Below are 15,144 nucleotides of genomic sequence, written 5' to 3' on the forward strand. Positions count from 1 at the left end.
TGAACTTGCGGTTTTATCTTATGCAAAAGAAGAACTTTCTTTTGTTTTTTTATATATAGATAAATATTATTATGGTATCTGATGTTTATTACTATGTTGACTTTTCAAATGTTAACAGGTTTCTAACAGCAACGTCTTCATATGTTCCGTCAGGTAAGTATCGACGGATAATTAGTGGCGTAAGCTTCTTACGAAGCTCTACTTCAGCTATAAGAAGAGGGTCTTTTAAATCCCCTTCAACATCTGGGTCAACAGGTGCACCTTGTGATATCTGAAGTGCTCTTGTTCCAAGTACTCTGGCTTTCTCGTATTTCGTGAGATATGCCGTAGTTCTGTGTGGGTAAAGATTTTGATTTCTGCTTCCGTCTTGGGGATCATTTTCATCCTGGTAATTCCCTGAAAGCATAAATCAAGAATGGCCGTTTATTGCATTTCACTGAATATGTGAAAAAATTCACACAAAAACGTTATATAAATTCAATAGCTTATGAAAAATTGACACAATACATTTTATTTCCAAAAAGATTTCAATTTTTTAATTTAGATCTAGTCTCATTTTTATGGTCTACCATGAACAAGTTGAGAATAATAAACATTAGTGCTTACCACAGGATTGAAATATGAATAATGTGACAATGAATCAACTTGTAAGAATACACCACTTGACATTTTGACAATTGTGGTAAAGTGCACTCCGTTAAAAGCAATCCAAATGCCTTCAGTTGGGTTTTTGAAGAAATTCCCAACTGCTTGCATTTCTTGATTATTTGAAACAAAACCTACTCTTTGGGGTTTAGTTGCTCCTTTAATGACCATTCCAGAGTCTGTTTCGAAGCCATCGTTGTAAGAATCAAGGATTTCTCCTGATATCAACAATAATACAAATGTTAAATTCGTATTACCATCATTTGTAATGAATGGTTCTCCCATTGAGAAATGATTAAGCCAAACAGGACCAACTAGTATTGCAATGGAGTAAATAAACAAAATTGTTGCATTTGATTCTGAAAGCCATTTGTTAGTATTGATATATTCAGCTGCCATTGATCTATCATTGGTTGCATACCATTCTACGCGGTGATTTGCATGGTCAACATTGGTGCAAATAACATAAGCATGTCTAATGTTATCCATAATTTCAAGAATTGCGTTTAACAGAAGAACACTATTTTCTATATCTGTTCTATTTTTAGTGTATATATGAATATATGACTGAACTGCTGCAAAAAGACCACATGGACCTGATCGATTTTGATATAAAAGATTACTACTTGCTTTGAAGAAAAACGGTTGAACCCAATCCTCGGGGATTGGGCCTTCACAAACAGATTTCGAAATTCTGTCGAAAATTTTTCCTTCAGCAACAAAACGCCTCATTTGAAGTTGGCAGGACGGTTATTAAACGAGGGCATAAATTCTAACGATAGGGAATTTAAACGTTTTTTTCAGCAAAAAGAACGATACATTTAAAAATATTTTATTCAAAAGAAAGTAAAATTTACAGATTCGAAAAGATATTATTTTCTTCTTTGAAGTCATCTGCAAATGGGTCTTCGTCTATATTTTGAATATTTCCACTTGCAGTATTGTTATTCATGGAAATATCTTTGTTGTTCAAATTAATTTCTTCCATATTACCTTCTTCATCTAAACTATTGTTCTTTTGCCTTTTAACAAGAAAAACAACAATTAACGTAATAACAATTAAAATTACTACAATTCCAACGCATACACCAATGATAATGATGGTTGTGTTATTTTTATTGTCTGTTTCATCATTATTCTCATTTTGCTTTAATAATGTGAAAAAATCAGAATAATATGATAAATAAGCAGAATATTGGACAACAGTATATTCATAGTATATTAGTATTGTATTAATCATTGCAAATGTAGAATTTACAAAAGATAATGTAACAGTGTTTGTGGTAACGTTACATAATGCAATTGTTTCTGTGATAAAAATTGAATGTGTTATAATCATAGAATGGGATAATGTTATTTCAAAGTTAAAAGAACTTGTTAATGTATTTGATTTTGTGAATGAATTTGATCTAGTAAATTTGTTTGATTTAGAAAATGTATTAGATTTTGCAAATGTATTTGATTTAGAAAATGTGTTAGATTTTGCAAATGTGCTTTGAATTAGAAAATGTGTTACTTTGTGAATATGTATTTGATATTGTGAATGTGTTTGTTCCCCATGGAGCGCATTCATCAATCGTAGTTCCTTTTGTTACATTTAATCCACCAAATGTTTCTTCTTCATATAAATCTAATGTCATCACTGTCGTTGCAGGAAACTATTAAAAAGCAGTGTTCCATAAGTTGGTTCCTTCTTACCATAAAATATATATACATTTAAGACTGGTACAAGATCTAAATACTGAGTTACCTAAAGTTTGAACTTGGAGAAAACATTCAAACTGTTTCCATATTTGAATTTAAATATAAAGCAAAATCATTCAGAACAACCACAGAATTTGGAATAACCATATATAAAATATTATAACATGAGCGAATACCAGAGGTTGCAATTGAAGTAATTGTAGGTGCAATCTCCAAAGTTTCATTTGGAAGTCCTGCTGGATATGAAATTAATTGTGTAATATTTTTATCATAAAGAATTCCATCGCCATTTAAATTAGAGAAATATTCATTATCTTTGGAAACATTGATAAACAAAAGACGTGTACAACCAATGAATGGCCTCCAACCAATTGTTGTTACAGATTTTGGGATTGTAATGTTTCTTAATGATGTACAATCTTCAAACATTCATCTTCCCAACGTGGCTACGTTTTCTCCTATGATCACAATTTCTAAGCTGCTGCATTCAGAAAAAGATGCTTCATCTATTGAAGTTACTGAGTATGGAATAATAATTTCTTTTATACTAGAACAATATATATATACCCTATCTCCAATTTCTAATATATTTTTACCAAAATTAACAGTTCGCAATTTCTTACATGAATAGAATGAATAACCTCTCAATTAACACTTTGATAAATGGGTACATTTCCAGAGCACACGGTGCTCATAAACAAATAGCACCCTCTTTGAAAAAGTATCAGTACTGATATAAACGTATTTATGTAAAGCTAACACGATAACAAAATTATTATATAAAATAAAAACAATACAAATAAAATTAAGCAAAACAAATTTATTCAATTGGAAAGAGTTCACCCTATCGAATAGCTTCTAACCATGCTTCTTTAGCTTTGCATTTTTTATAATTATGCCCGATTTGATTACATATTGAACAATGCTTTAATCCAAAGATTGAGCCACCTTCTTGAACAAATTTAAGTACTTCACCTCTTCTGGGGCATCTTTTTGTATTATGCGGCTTTGAACAGATGAGACATTGACGTGGATTAACTTTTTTCGTATTTCTATTAATTTTACCTCTTCCGGCTCTAATTCCTATTTCATCAGTAGCAATCTGTTCTATTGATTCATTATTTAGTTCTTTTTCTAGAGAATCTAAAGAAGCCATAGCTTTTTCGAATTTATCCTGACTTCTACTTGCCAATTCATATAATGGTGTTCCCTTTGCCCGAAGTAAAACAAATCCTTCTTGAGGACTTAAATGTGTGATTCCATAAGTAATTTTTTCGAAAGATTTTGAACCTTCATGATGATAAATAAAGTTTTGCTGATTTAGTACCCATCTGTTCGCTATTTTAATATTATCTATTACGCTTAAATTATTCATTTCTAGAACATTAATTATATGTGAACATGGGATACCAACTTGTAATTGTTTATTGCAATTACAGATTAAATCATGGACCTCAAATATCTCAGAATATTTTTCTCCATTTTTTAATGTGTATTCTTCATTAAATATATAATCATCACAAAGAAGCATTCCTTTTAATGTTTTGGCCTTTTTCCATGACCCTGCGATCGCTTCTGCAATTGCTTCAGAAACATTTAATTTTGACATAATTGTAATTACATTTGATTCTTTTAATTTATGTGGTTTTACTCCTTTAATATACTTCCTTTCATTAAATGATTGTTGATGACTTTCAGTAATAAATAAACGAACTTCTATTTTACTTAATTTTCTATCTGGTAATATGTTTTTTAGTTGACTATTTGATGACTCTGCAATTGAACTAGTATTATAGCCGCAAGTAAAACTATTAATGAGACTTTTGCATATTGAATTCAACTTTTTTGATACATTATCTTCTAAATATTTAGAAATTTGAGAAATTGATTTTAATTCTTCAAAAATTGATAGTGCAATAGATTTGTTTCTTGTCATTCCCATATATCGAAATTTATTTATTAAATAAGACTTTTGGTCATCAGGGAAATTATGTGAATTCGAATATTAAATAAAGTGGACATTTTATGCCAAAAACAAATAACACGCTGTATTTTATTGATCTTTTCTTTTAACTCATTATCATCTTACTTTTGTATTAAAGTAAATGCTCCATCAAGACCAACATCATCATCAGAACAAATTGTTTGTAAAATTCCTGCACTTGGAAGTTCAGTGCATATTAATTTTAATATCCAATAAAAAATTTCGGCCTTTAACGAATATGTGAAAATTATACCTGCACTTCTAATTTCTCTCTCAGGTCCAATGACTGTTAGAGGAATAATAGACCAATTTGTTGTCAAACTGGCAAATGTTGGATCAATTGCAAGAAAATCAGAATATAAAGATAAGTTTTGGGATTCATATTTAGTGAAAGTTGCTACTGCTTTACTATGAATAATATTTTCATCATCTACATTCTGAAGTACAAATGTTTGTCCTTCAATTGAATTCAAATAATCAATTAATTTCTGAGTTTTCAAATATTTATAATGACATTTTAATTTATTATTTTTAGAATAAATACTATTAATTTGTTCTCGAGACAATGTAACCCCATATTGAATAGAAATTAATTGTTAAACTTTATTTGGTTTAATCCCAATATCTAGCATATTGCATATTGATTTTTGGATTTTATCATCTAATGCTAAATGAGCATATATAAATGGATTAAGATAATGATTGTGATGTAAATTGAAACTTGTAACATTGTATTTTCTTTTATTATCAATTATATATGAGCCAATTCTTATTTTAAACTCGCATTCACTATTTAAATCATCATTTTTTCCATAATGTGTATGCTGATTGCAAAATAATGTTAATCGTTCTTCTTTAATTGATCTTTTTTGAACTAACTTAAAACCTTCTTCACAAGCTCTATTAAATAATATTTCAACAATACCCGACATTGTATCATCAATTAAAATTTGTGAATTATTTGGGTTAAAAAACGAATTTATTTTTGAAATAAGGTGAATATCTGCTTCTTCTTTAGTAATAATTTTCACACTCTTCACCTCAACATAAATTTCCTTCAATTGTTGATTGAATTTAACAATTCCATCAACTTCAACATAGTCTTCTATGTTAATTTCTATATCAACTAGTTTGTCATACGAACAGAGGATGCATTTCGGAAAATCATTTGAATTGGAATCATATTCTTGTAATCTGAATTTATTCTTCGTTACGTTGCTAATCCTAACAATAACACCACGCATTTTGATTTCAGTGTTAATATTTGATGCCTTGATGCTAGATATTCAGTTAATTTCCATTTCTAAAAAAATAATCGAAAATATCAGTCATAGTTTTGAGGTTTTTGATAATATTCAAATTATATGTTTTATTTCAATTTTGAAAGAGGGTGCTTGTTTCTGTCAAGCACACGGTGCTGCAAACAATTTCTCTTGATAAATAGTTGTAAATGAAATACTTTGATCACATTTGTAATTTCGAATTGAATTTATATGATATGAACTTCGCTCTTCATTTAATTTACATTCATGACAAAAGCATAAACCAAGTATGATAAAATACAAGCTTTTTACCATATGTGAACTTAAAAAAGGTGTTGCAACACTGGTAAAATAACTTTTTGAATAAAATTTATCCCAATACAAGGCACAAATTCAATAAGAATATTTTCACAGTCATTGAAATGCTCCAACGATGTCTCAGGAACAATATTTCCTAAATGCTTAAGCATTAAACCAGACTAATCAGAACTTGTTTAGAGAGAACATTCCTCTGTTCAGCCTTCGACGATCAAAAAGGTCTAACATAAAAGCAGTTATCTCTACAAAATTGGTATAAATTCATCATTTAGTTTTTGTAAATCTGGTCCACGTTGTATTTTCAAAATTTATCATTAAAATTACTTTAGATAAATGAAGACTTTATATAAATTAATTTCATTTAGACATCTTGAAGATTCCATATGTTTTATGAAGAATAAGTATTTTATAATGAAAAAATATTTTATTAAATTCACATTTGTCAAAGTGATTCTTCTTCTCCCTCTTGAGAAAGCTTGATTTCGTTCTCAATAGCAAGTACGAGCTGCTGATTAATTTCCTGATTTTCCTTCAGGTCATCTAAATAAAAGCCAATATCCAATTTCATTAATTTACCGATGACATTTGCTTTTGTTTCGTTATCCAGATTAGAGTTTATCAATAAATCACAAATGCATTGCAAATCAGCATTAACTAAATCGGTTTCGACCGTTAAAAAATTAACGAACAAATAAACGTTCTCCATAAAGAATTGAAGTTTGTCAACAACTTTGTCGAAAACAAGAATAAATAAATATGCTGTTTCCTTCTTCTCATCAAAGGTTTGGTTCTCAAAATCATTTGAAAACATTGTTAGATCTAAATTAATAAACTCATCTGCCATTTCATCCGAAAAATTAATCAACTTTTCCAATAGCCAAAACGAAGAAGAGCGAAGTGTTTCGTTTTCATTGAAGAATGAAAGAGCATCAAAACATGTTAATTCAAATGGATTGAATTTTGTATCTAGAAGAGCACCAGATAATAGAATAAAATTGATTTTTAGCTCATTGCAAGTCAAAGGATTCAAGTAGTTCTCCTTAGTTCCAAAAAAACTGTTACAAATAATTTGTGAAATATTTAGACAAAACCCTCTCTCTTCATCAACACAAATAAGCAAAATTGCAAAAATAAGAGTTCTTATGTTGTCAGATGGATTGGTTTCTAATTGATTTTGGTATGAAAGATATTGTTGAATCCCTTGTAAAACTATTTGCATGCCTGGATTTGTTGCATTTGATGTTGTACTATATCCATAAAGACATTTTAGCCAGGAGTAAATAATATTATTTTCATTATTTTGGATTTCAATTATTTGTGGGAAAAAGTTGACAATATTAGTGACATACGTAATACAAGCTTCAGGAGGAATTCCAATAAAACAATTACCAAGAATTCTTAGAAAACTTGAAATATTGGAATTAAGATTTCCTATTTTGTTGAGGATTATTGGGAAAATTTCGAGTTTGCACAGTCCAATAGCATATGATTCTGAAACAGATAAACATAATATAGCTGATGTAAGGGCTTCTTGTTGAATTGATGGTTCAGACGAAACAAAATTTGCTAAAATATTACCAACAACTTCATTGGGAATATCGCTTGGTTGTATATCTTTGGATAGTTCTGGGAATATTTCGCAGTATTTCTTTAAATCATCTGGGTTTGTTTCATTTAAGCATTCAATAAAATATAAATGTTTTTCTTTTTGACCATCAATTTCGGTAGATGCTAAATTTTTAACCCTTTTTTTATCAGGGCTTAGTAAAACAGAAGCTTGCTTATAATGCATGCCATTTGTGATGTTATTAGAAGTTCACATAACATGTCATTTTTAGTGGACGTTTAAAATTTTTCGTCACTTTTTAAACCGGCTGAAGGTTCAATAATGTCTGTTGAAGAAAAGATAAATGAACTTTGGAATCGCGTTCAAAGTAACGAAGAATCTCTCAATGAAAAGAAACAAATTCTCAATGAATGTGATGAATTAATTATGTCTTCTGAAATTGAATCAAACAATTTTCTTTTAAACAAATTAAAACTAATTATGCACAAAGCAGGGAAACCAACAGACCTTGCTGCTTTAACAACTGAATTTGAAAATATTGCTAAATTAGATCCAACCAATGTTGACGTTTGGATATGTCTAGCCGAGACATTACTTCATGATGGAAAAGCAGATGAAGCAGTTGTACCATTAGACTTTGCTAAGACATTAAATCCTAAAGCAGAAATATATATATTACTTTCATTATGTATGCGAAGAAAGAAGGAAAAGGACATTAAGCAATCTCTTGAATACGCAAATGAAGCTGTCAAACTTGACATGAAAAATGGAAAAGCTTGGGGTAATCTTGGAATTGCATATTTATCAGGATCTGGGCTTCCAAACATTAAGAAAGCTTTAAAGGCATTTAAACTTGCCATAGCCAATGGCGAGTCCAAAAACGCCGATACACTTATGAACACCGGAACCGTTTGTGAACTTCTTCTCGATTTCATGAGCGCCATGAAATATTATGAAGAAGCAATGGCTGTAACACAAGGATGGGCAGCAGCAACACAATCATTACAGCGCCTTCAAGATCGGATAACACGTGCATGCACACGCGCATCTGTTATTGAGAAAATGCGGCCAAAACTAAAGTCAAAACTCATTTCAAGGATCAAAGATAAAGATGAATATGTTATTGTAGAGATACCATCAGATAAACAAGATCCATCACATATAGTATTATGCTTCGATAAGGAAAGTAACGTTGTTTCTTTCGGAGTGACACAGACAATGAGAGCTTATTTGATACCAGAGAAAACTGTGTTGAAAGTACCAAATCCAGTTTTCGGTCAATTAAGTATGAACGAAAAAAATATAAAATATGCACCAATAGAAGGTCCAAATGCTGTGAAAATTATTAATGGTGCAACTCCGGCAAATGTACCACCTGTTCAAATTAGTAGTTCAATTGCATAAAATTCATTTAATTCCTTTTTTTTTGAAAAAATTATCACTTCAGGCCAATTGGTCTTAGTTTCTTTTAATGACTTCATTACAAAATTAATGAATAATTTTACAAACATTTTTCACACTTTTCGTGATATGTGACATGAAAAACGATTAAATGGAACCTGAAGAATTCTTCGAAAATCCTTCAGAAAATGAAGAAGATAAAGAAGAATTTCAATCCAAAAGTGATTCAGATATTAGCCTTGATTCTTTTGTAGATTTAGAAATAGAAAAATATCTTGGCCAAGAAACATTGATGAGAATAGATTGTACAGGACCTGCTGAAAATTCATATCCTTTTTTTCTTTTTATAATTTTATTTTTAGTTTCTGTTGTACTTGGTTTCTTCGGATCTTCTTCTGAAATAATTACAAGTTCAAAACAAAAAATTTCAAAGAATCAAACCTCAGTAGCATTTTATGCCAAGAACTTAAGACGTTCAAATCGTTTTATTCAACTCAATGTTATATTTTTATCAGGGAAGGAAACTCCAAAAATTCCAGATCAAGTTACGCTTCCCATTTTAATAGTCAAATTTAAAGGCTCTGAAGCCCAAGAAAAAGAGTATTTAGATTATACCATTGAACATGGACATTTCTTTAGTTTCTCACATGACATTTATACAGATCGATTAATCACATATGATTCAATTGGTGTCAAAATAGACATTAGTAAAATTAAGAACATAATTAGTATTCGGTCGATATGGAAAATGGGTAATCCATCGCAACAAAATCTCCAAGTTGGCTTTCGATTATTTTATGGATTTATTTGTTTAATTTATTCGATTATATTTTATAAACGAATAGGTCAAAAGTTTAAACTTTGGCATCTTGAACAAAAGCTTATCTTTTTCTTACTTATCTTTTGTTTTGCAGCTGATGATCCATTTTATTTTATCCAAATTCTTGAGACGACAACATTTGGTGTTATCTTTGATATATTATCTCGTTCATTTTTCACCATTTTTTTACAATTATTTGTGTTAATTTTATTTGATTTGTTATGTTTTAAGAATCGACAAATAGACAAATTATTTTATATAATTAAAATAATTTTCTTTTTACCATTTTTATTTGTGGAAATTTTCCATGAATTTATTTCTGATTCACAAGTCACCTATATCGAAAACATGTTTTCCGATACCTTTAAATATTCTGTCAATTTAATTCATTTACTTTTTGAAGTTATTTATATATTTTGGCTCATCAAAGTTATCATAATTTCAGGGGCAAAAACTGACGCCACAGAACGATACAAATTCTCAGTTTACACAACCGTTTCGATCATATCAATTTTTGTGTTACTCCTCACAAAACTCATTCTGACACCGTTCAAATTCCTATCGCACACTTCACTTTCTTTTGTCCTAACGTACTCCATTCAAAACATTTATGTTTTTATTATGACTTATCTTCATTGGCCATATGAATTATTAACGATGAATCAAGAACAACAACAACAACAACAAATCCCAACTCATTGAAGTTGATGAGCTATTAAATGCGCATAAAATCCCGACTTTTGTAACAACTCTTCATGTGTACCTGTTTCGACTATTTTCCCTTTGTCCATCACTAAAATCCTCGACGCGTTTTTAACAGTAGCTAAACGATGCGCGACGACAATTGCCGTTTTACCGACTCGATAATTTTGAAGTCCTTCTTGCACAAGACGTTCACTTTCTGTATCAAGAGCAGCTGTAGCTTCATCTAATAATAATATCGGAGCGCCAACTAATATTGCTCTTGCTAAACAAATTCGTTGTTTCTGGCCGCCACTTAAACTGTTTTGTTCGACTTTCGTTTTATAGCCTTTCGGCATCTCGACAATGAATGAATGCGCATTCGCAATTCGTGCCGCGCGTACGACTTGTTCATAAGATGCGTCCGGTTTACCAAAGCGAATGTTATCTTCAATCGACATCTTAAACATAATTGGCGATTGTGGTACTATAGCGATATGTGATCGAAGTGATATTGGCTCAAGTTCTTTAACATTAATTCCATCGATTAATACTTCGCCTTCTTTCGCATCATAAAACCTTTGCATTAATAATAACGTTGTAGATTTACCACATCCACTTTCCCCTACTATCGCAACTGTCTCGCCTTGATTAATTTTAAATGATAAATCATCAAGAGCATTTTGTTCACGTTGTGGATATGAAAACTTAACATTCCGAAACTCGATCTCTCCGCGAACACGTGCTATCTTTCGTCCTTCATGTAATGGTATCTTAGGCTCGAGTTGTAATATGTCGAGTAACTTCGACGCTGATACATTCGCTTTCTTAAGGTCTAAAAATGTGGAAAATATGCCCGAAAATGAGACACTCCAACCTACAATGATGTTCGTGATGTTTAAGATTGAGCCCGGAGCTATTTCTTTCTTGTAGGACATTGTGCCACATGTGTATAAGACAACGGATGACATTAGTCCATGTATGATTGTGTTAAAGAATTCTTTCGTACCATGCGCATTGGATGTCTTTTTGATGACTTCATGAACAGCATTTAATGTTTGTTTATACTCTTTGTATTCGGTGTTTTCCATGTCAAACGATTTGACTGTGCGGAAATTGGTTAAGATTTCTTCCGATTTGGTTGTGACGTTTGTGGAACATGTGTTATACTCAAGCCAATAATCATCGATTTTCGTGCTGCCGATGTTTTGGCAAATGGTAAATAAGGGTAACATGGCCATAATTATAAGAGTGACTTTCCAACTATAGTATAAACATATGAATAAACCAAAGATAAAGTTGGCTATGGATCGAACTAACGAAATGAGTTTGAAGGTATATGCATCAAAGACACTGTTGACATCATCTTCAAGACGTGATAATATAATACCGGTTTGATTATAATCATAATAACTTAGATCTTGATATAAGATCGAATGTAAAACTGACATCTTAAGACTACGTAAAAACTCTGGCGCTACTTTGGATTCAACAAAATCATTAAGAAGATGAAGGATAAAAATCCCTCCTGTTGCGTATAATAAAATTGTAATGATACTATTTGTTGCTTCTGTGTACTCTTGAGGTGTATCAAAATCAGTACCAACTAATACAGTGGTTAATTGACCTTGGATAAGTGATGTTACATACATAGATGAGAAAGAAACAGCTCCAAGTACAACAAATAATAGATATAAAAGTTTGTTGTCCATATAACGAAATAGCCATAACCATTCCCTGCCCGTAAGTTTCTTTGTTACCTCATCTGCAGACCCATGAGGCCTGAAAAATCCCATTGGTGGACCTCTCCTCATTAATAATTCTGCTTCTCAATTATCGGACATTGAAAATTGTGAGCGCGAATAAAGTATAGAAAATCGACTAACGGTCTCTATCGTTTGACAAATGATACAATTTAAATTTTTTACTAATAAAAAAAAATAAAATCTGTTAAGCTTATAAAAGGTCACTTATTCGCAAAGAAAGAAGGACGATCATCAATTTCAGCTTGAACCGATATGAAACTTGATGAGTCACCATCTGATATTTCATATGAATCTATTTCTTCATCATATTGGGTTTGTTGAGTCATCGTGTCTATTTGAATGTTCTCTCCTAAGTTATTTTCGTCTAAAAGGTTTATGTTTGATCCGTTTTTCTGAAGATCTTCTTGAATTTGTTTTTCCTCCAATTTTTTCTTTCTTCGTTTTATCATACAATAAGTTATAATTATTGCGATTATTACGACAAAAACTGATGGAAAGACAGAAACAACAATATTTAAAGGTAATGGCTCAGAAAAATCACCAGAGAATGGTTCAACAAATTCTCCATAGGCAATAGTACTTTCAAGAGGTGACCCTGAAGTTGAATGAAGATAAAAATATGATTCGCCATGTATTTGATTTGATGTTGAAAATATGATGAAAACTGGAGTCGTAATTATATAACGTTCAGAGGAAGTATTGAAGTCTTTGATAAAGGAAGTGGAGTTATATAATGATAATCTGTAGTCATCATTTGGGAAAATTGTGGAAACATGTAAAGAATTCATATCTGTTGGAACCATAAAAATACACATATGCATATTTTCACTAATTTGATTTACGCCACCTGAGGTTGACATTTGTACGGTGTCACTTCTTTTATTTGATACATAAAAATTCCCGACACATTGTTCATGTAAATGAAATGCATGAAGAATAACATTTGTTTTGGTCGTTGACGTGATACTTGCAATACCGCCTTTTGTTGAAAAATCCACAAATGGTGGAGAAAAAGTTTTAAAATCATATGTATATGTCCTCAACGAATAATCTTCAACATTGTCACTTAGATAATCAATGGTAATTGTACAGTTGTCAAACTTGTTAAAAACAACATAGAAATACCGAGAACTTCGAATGCATAGAGTTGAATTATTATCTATTGAAATATTTATCTTTTCCACAAAAGAATTATTTAATTCTATAGTTTCTGTACATGTAGGAAAACAAAATATGATCTGTGCAAAAAGGAGAAAAATCATGTTTTCCCCCATCTCTTTTATCGGAAAATTTGGATAAAATTTGAATCAAGAAGGTTAATGACATTATTATTTGCACACAAAAACATGACATTTGATCGGCGAGAGACGTTTATGAATCTTTCCAAGCGACCGAACGATACATTCTTTTAGTAAAGCTGTTTCAATTAAATATTTTTCATTTTATCAGATAATAATAAACAGTAATACATAATTCATGTGCTGGTTTAGAATTGATTATATTTGTTTTATAATAAAGCCAATTTCTTTCCGAAAAATTTATATAAGAAGGCATATGACCAGATAATTTATAAAAAAGTTATTAACCTCATTTTAACGCCAACAAAAAAATCGATAATTCTGTGAGCAATTGTTTGGGGGTGCTCCAAAACAACGTTATGCAAATGCAAGAAACCCCAAATTTAAGTAAATTAATTAGTGACTTCAAATCAATTGAAAAAATTATCTTTAGTTTGAATGAAAATAATATACAAGATGCAGTATCCGAAATAATAAAATATTCCAATCCCAATTTTCCTCTTTCATTTAATCTTTTGATCAGTCGTTTTTTACTTGAGTATTTTATTTCAAATTATTCAAATCCAACGAATATTATTTTAGATTTCATTGAAGCACTTTCTTGTAATAATGATAAGTTAAGCATTATAGACACATTTGCCCAATTCTTATTAAATATTGACTTTAATAAAAATGAACCTCTAACGAATACTTCTAGTTATCTTCTTGAGCAAATGGTTGAAAGGAAAATGATTCAACCAGACTTCGTTAAAAAACTTTTTCCAAAGAGAACATATTTCATACACTATAGTGATATTCCAGATATTTTAAATGCAAAGGAATATCATAAATTTGAAATTTCTAATGATTATGTGAAATTACTTAGTGATGATTTTGCACTTCATAAAGAATATGTTCATAAAGGTGAAAACACATCCGAATTAATTGATGCTATTCGAAATGATAATGTTGACAAACTTATAAATGTTTTAGGTAATTATCAACCATATAAAAGAATACCAAAATCACTTTATGAAAAATGTTCATATCTAAATAAAAATGAGCCAACATTATTAGAATGTTGTGCATATTTTGGTTCGGTTGATTGTTATAAATATTTAAAGTCAAAAGGAGGAGAGATTTATCGTGAAACTGGAAATTTTGCAATTGCTGGAGGAAATCAAACTATTTTTGAGGATTGTTTGAATTCAAAAAATTATAAATGTCATTTTAATAATCCTTTTACTACAGCAATTAAATTTCATCGGTATGATATATTTGTATATCTTTTTGAAAATGAAAAATTTGAAATTGAAATAAGTACAATAGTTAGGAAATGTGCTAGACATAATAACTTTAGAATCCTTTCTTATTTAATGGAAAATGAGAAAATAAATAAAAATGATCAATATTTTCTATATGAAGCTGCCTCGAGTGGAAACCTTGATCTTGTAAGATGTTTAATAGAAGAATCTCCGAAACAATTTCCAAGATTGATGTTATATCATGCAAGTAAATCTGGTAATTATGAGCTTGTTAAATATATTCTTGATAAAGATGAAGACTTCTCAATTGATATTAATGCAACTAATGTTTTTTAATTTTGCTTCCGGTTTATTTTTGTAATTTTGTTTATTAATAATTTAATGAGTAGAACGGCACTTACAGAAGCAGCAGAAAGAGGTTTTGTAGAAATTGTGAAATTACTTCTTCAAAGAA

General features: G+C 30.3%; 4 protein-coding genes across 4 annotated transcripts; 1 reads left to right on the top strand and 3 right to left on the bottom strand.

Annotated features, from left to right (window-relative positions):
- Positions 1–91: 91 nt before the first annotated feature.
- Positions 92–406, bottom strand: GO595_001755 (DNA-directed RNA polymerases I II and III 14.4 kDa polypeptide; the record flags this gene model as incomplete). The annotated part of the gene is made up of 1 exon (XM_067914588.1): positions 92–406. One exon carries the CDS (start codon positions 404–406, stop codon positions 92–94), a length of 315 nt encoding a protein of 104 aa, XP_067778004.1.
- A 152-nt stretch (positions 407–558) lies between these two features.
- On the bottom strand, positions 559–1,377 carry GO595_001756 (HLH domain-containing protein; the record flags this gene model as incomplete). The annotated part of the gene is made up of 1 exon (XM_067914589.1): positions 559–1,377. The coding sequence occupies one exon, from the start codon at positions 1,375–1,377 to the stop codon at positions 559–561; it is 819 nt and encodes a 272-aa protein (XP_067778005.1).
- A 6,424-nt stretch (positions 1,378–7,801) lies between these two features.
- Positions 7,802–8,884, top strand: GO595_001757 (tetratricopeptide repeat protein 5-like; the record flags this gene model as incomplete). The annotated part of the gene is made up of 1 exon (XM_067914590.1): positions 7,802–8,884. The coding sequence occupies one exon, from the start codon at positions 7,802–7,804 to the stop codon at positions 8,882–8,884; it is 1,083 nt and encodes a 360-aa protein (XP_067778006.1).
- A 1,512-nt stretch (positions 8,885–10,396) lies between these two features.
- On the bottom strand, positions 10,397–12,196 carry GO595_001758 (ABC transporter family protein; the record flags this gene model as incomplete). The annotated part of the gene is made up of 1 exon (XM_067914592.1): positions 10,397–12,196. One exon carries the CDS (start codon positions 12,194–12,196, stop codon positions 10,397–10,399), a length of 1,800 nt encoding a protein of 599 aa, XP_067778007.1.
- Between the last annotated feature and the right edge of the window lie 2,948 nt (positions 12,197–15,144).

The sequence above is a fragment of the Histomonas meleagridis genome, assembly GCF_020186115.1.
Source record: "Histomonas meleagridis strain 2922-C6/04-10x chromosome Unknown contig_15, whole genome shotgun sequence".
Classification (NCBI taxonomy): domain Eukaryota; phylum Parabasalia; order Tritrichomonadida; family Dientamoebidae; genus Histomonas; species Histomonas meleagridis.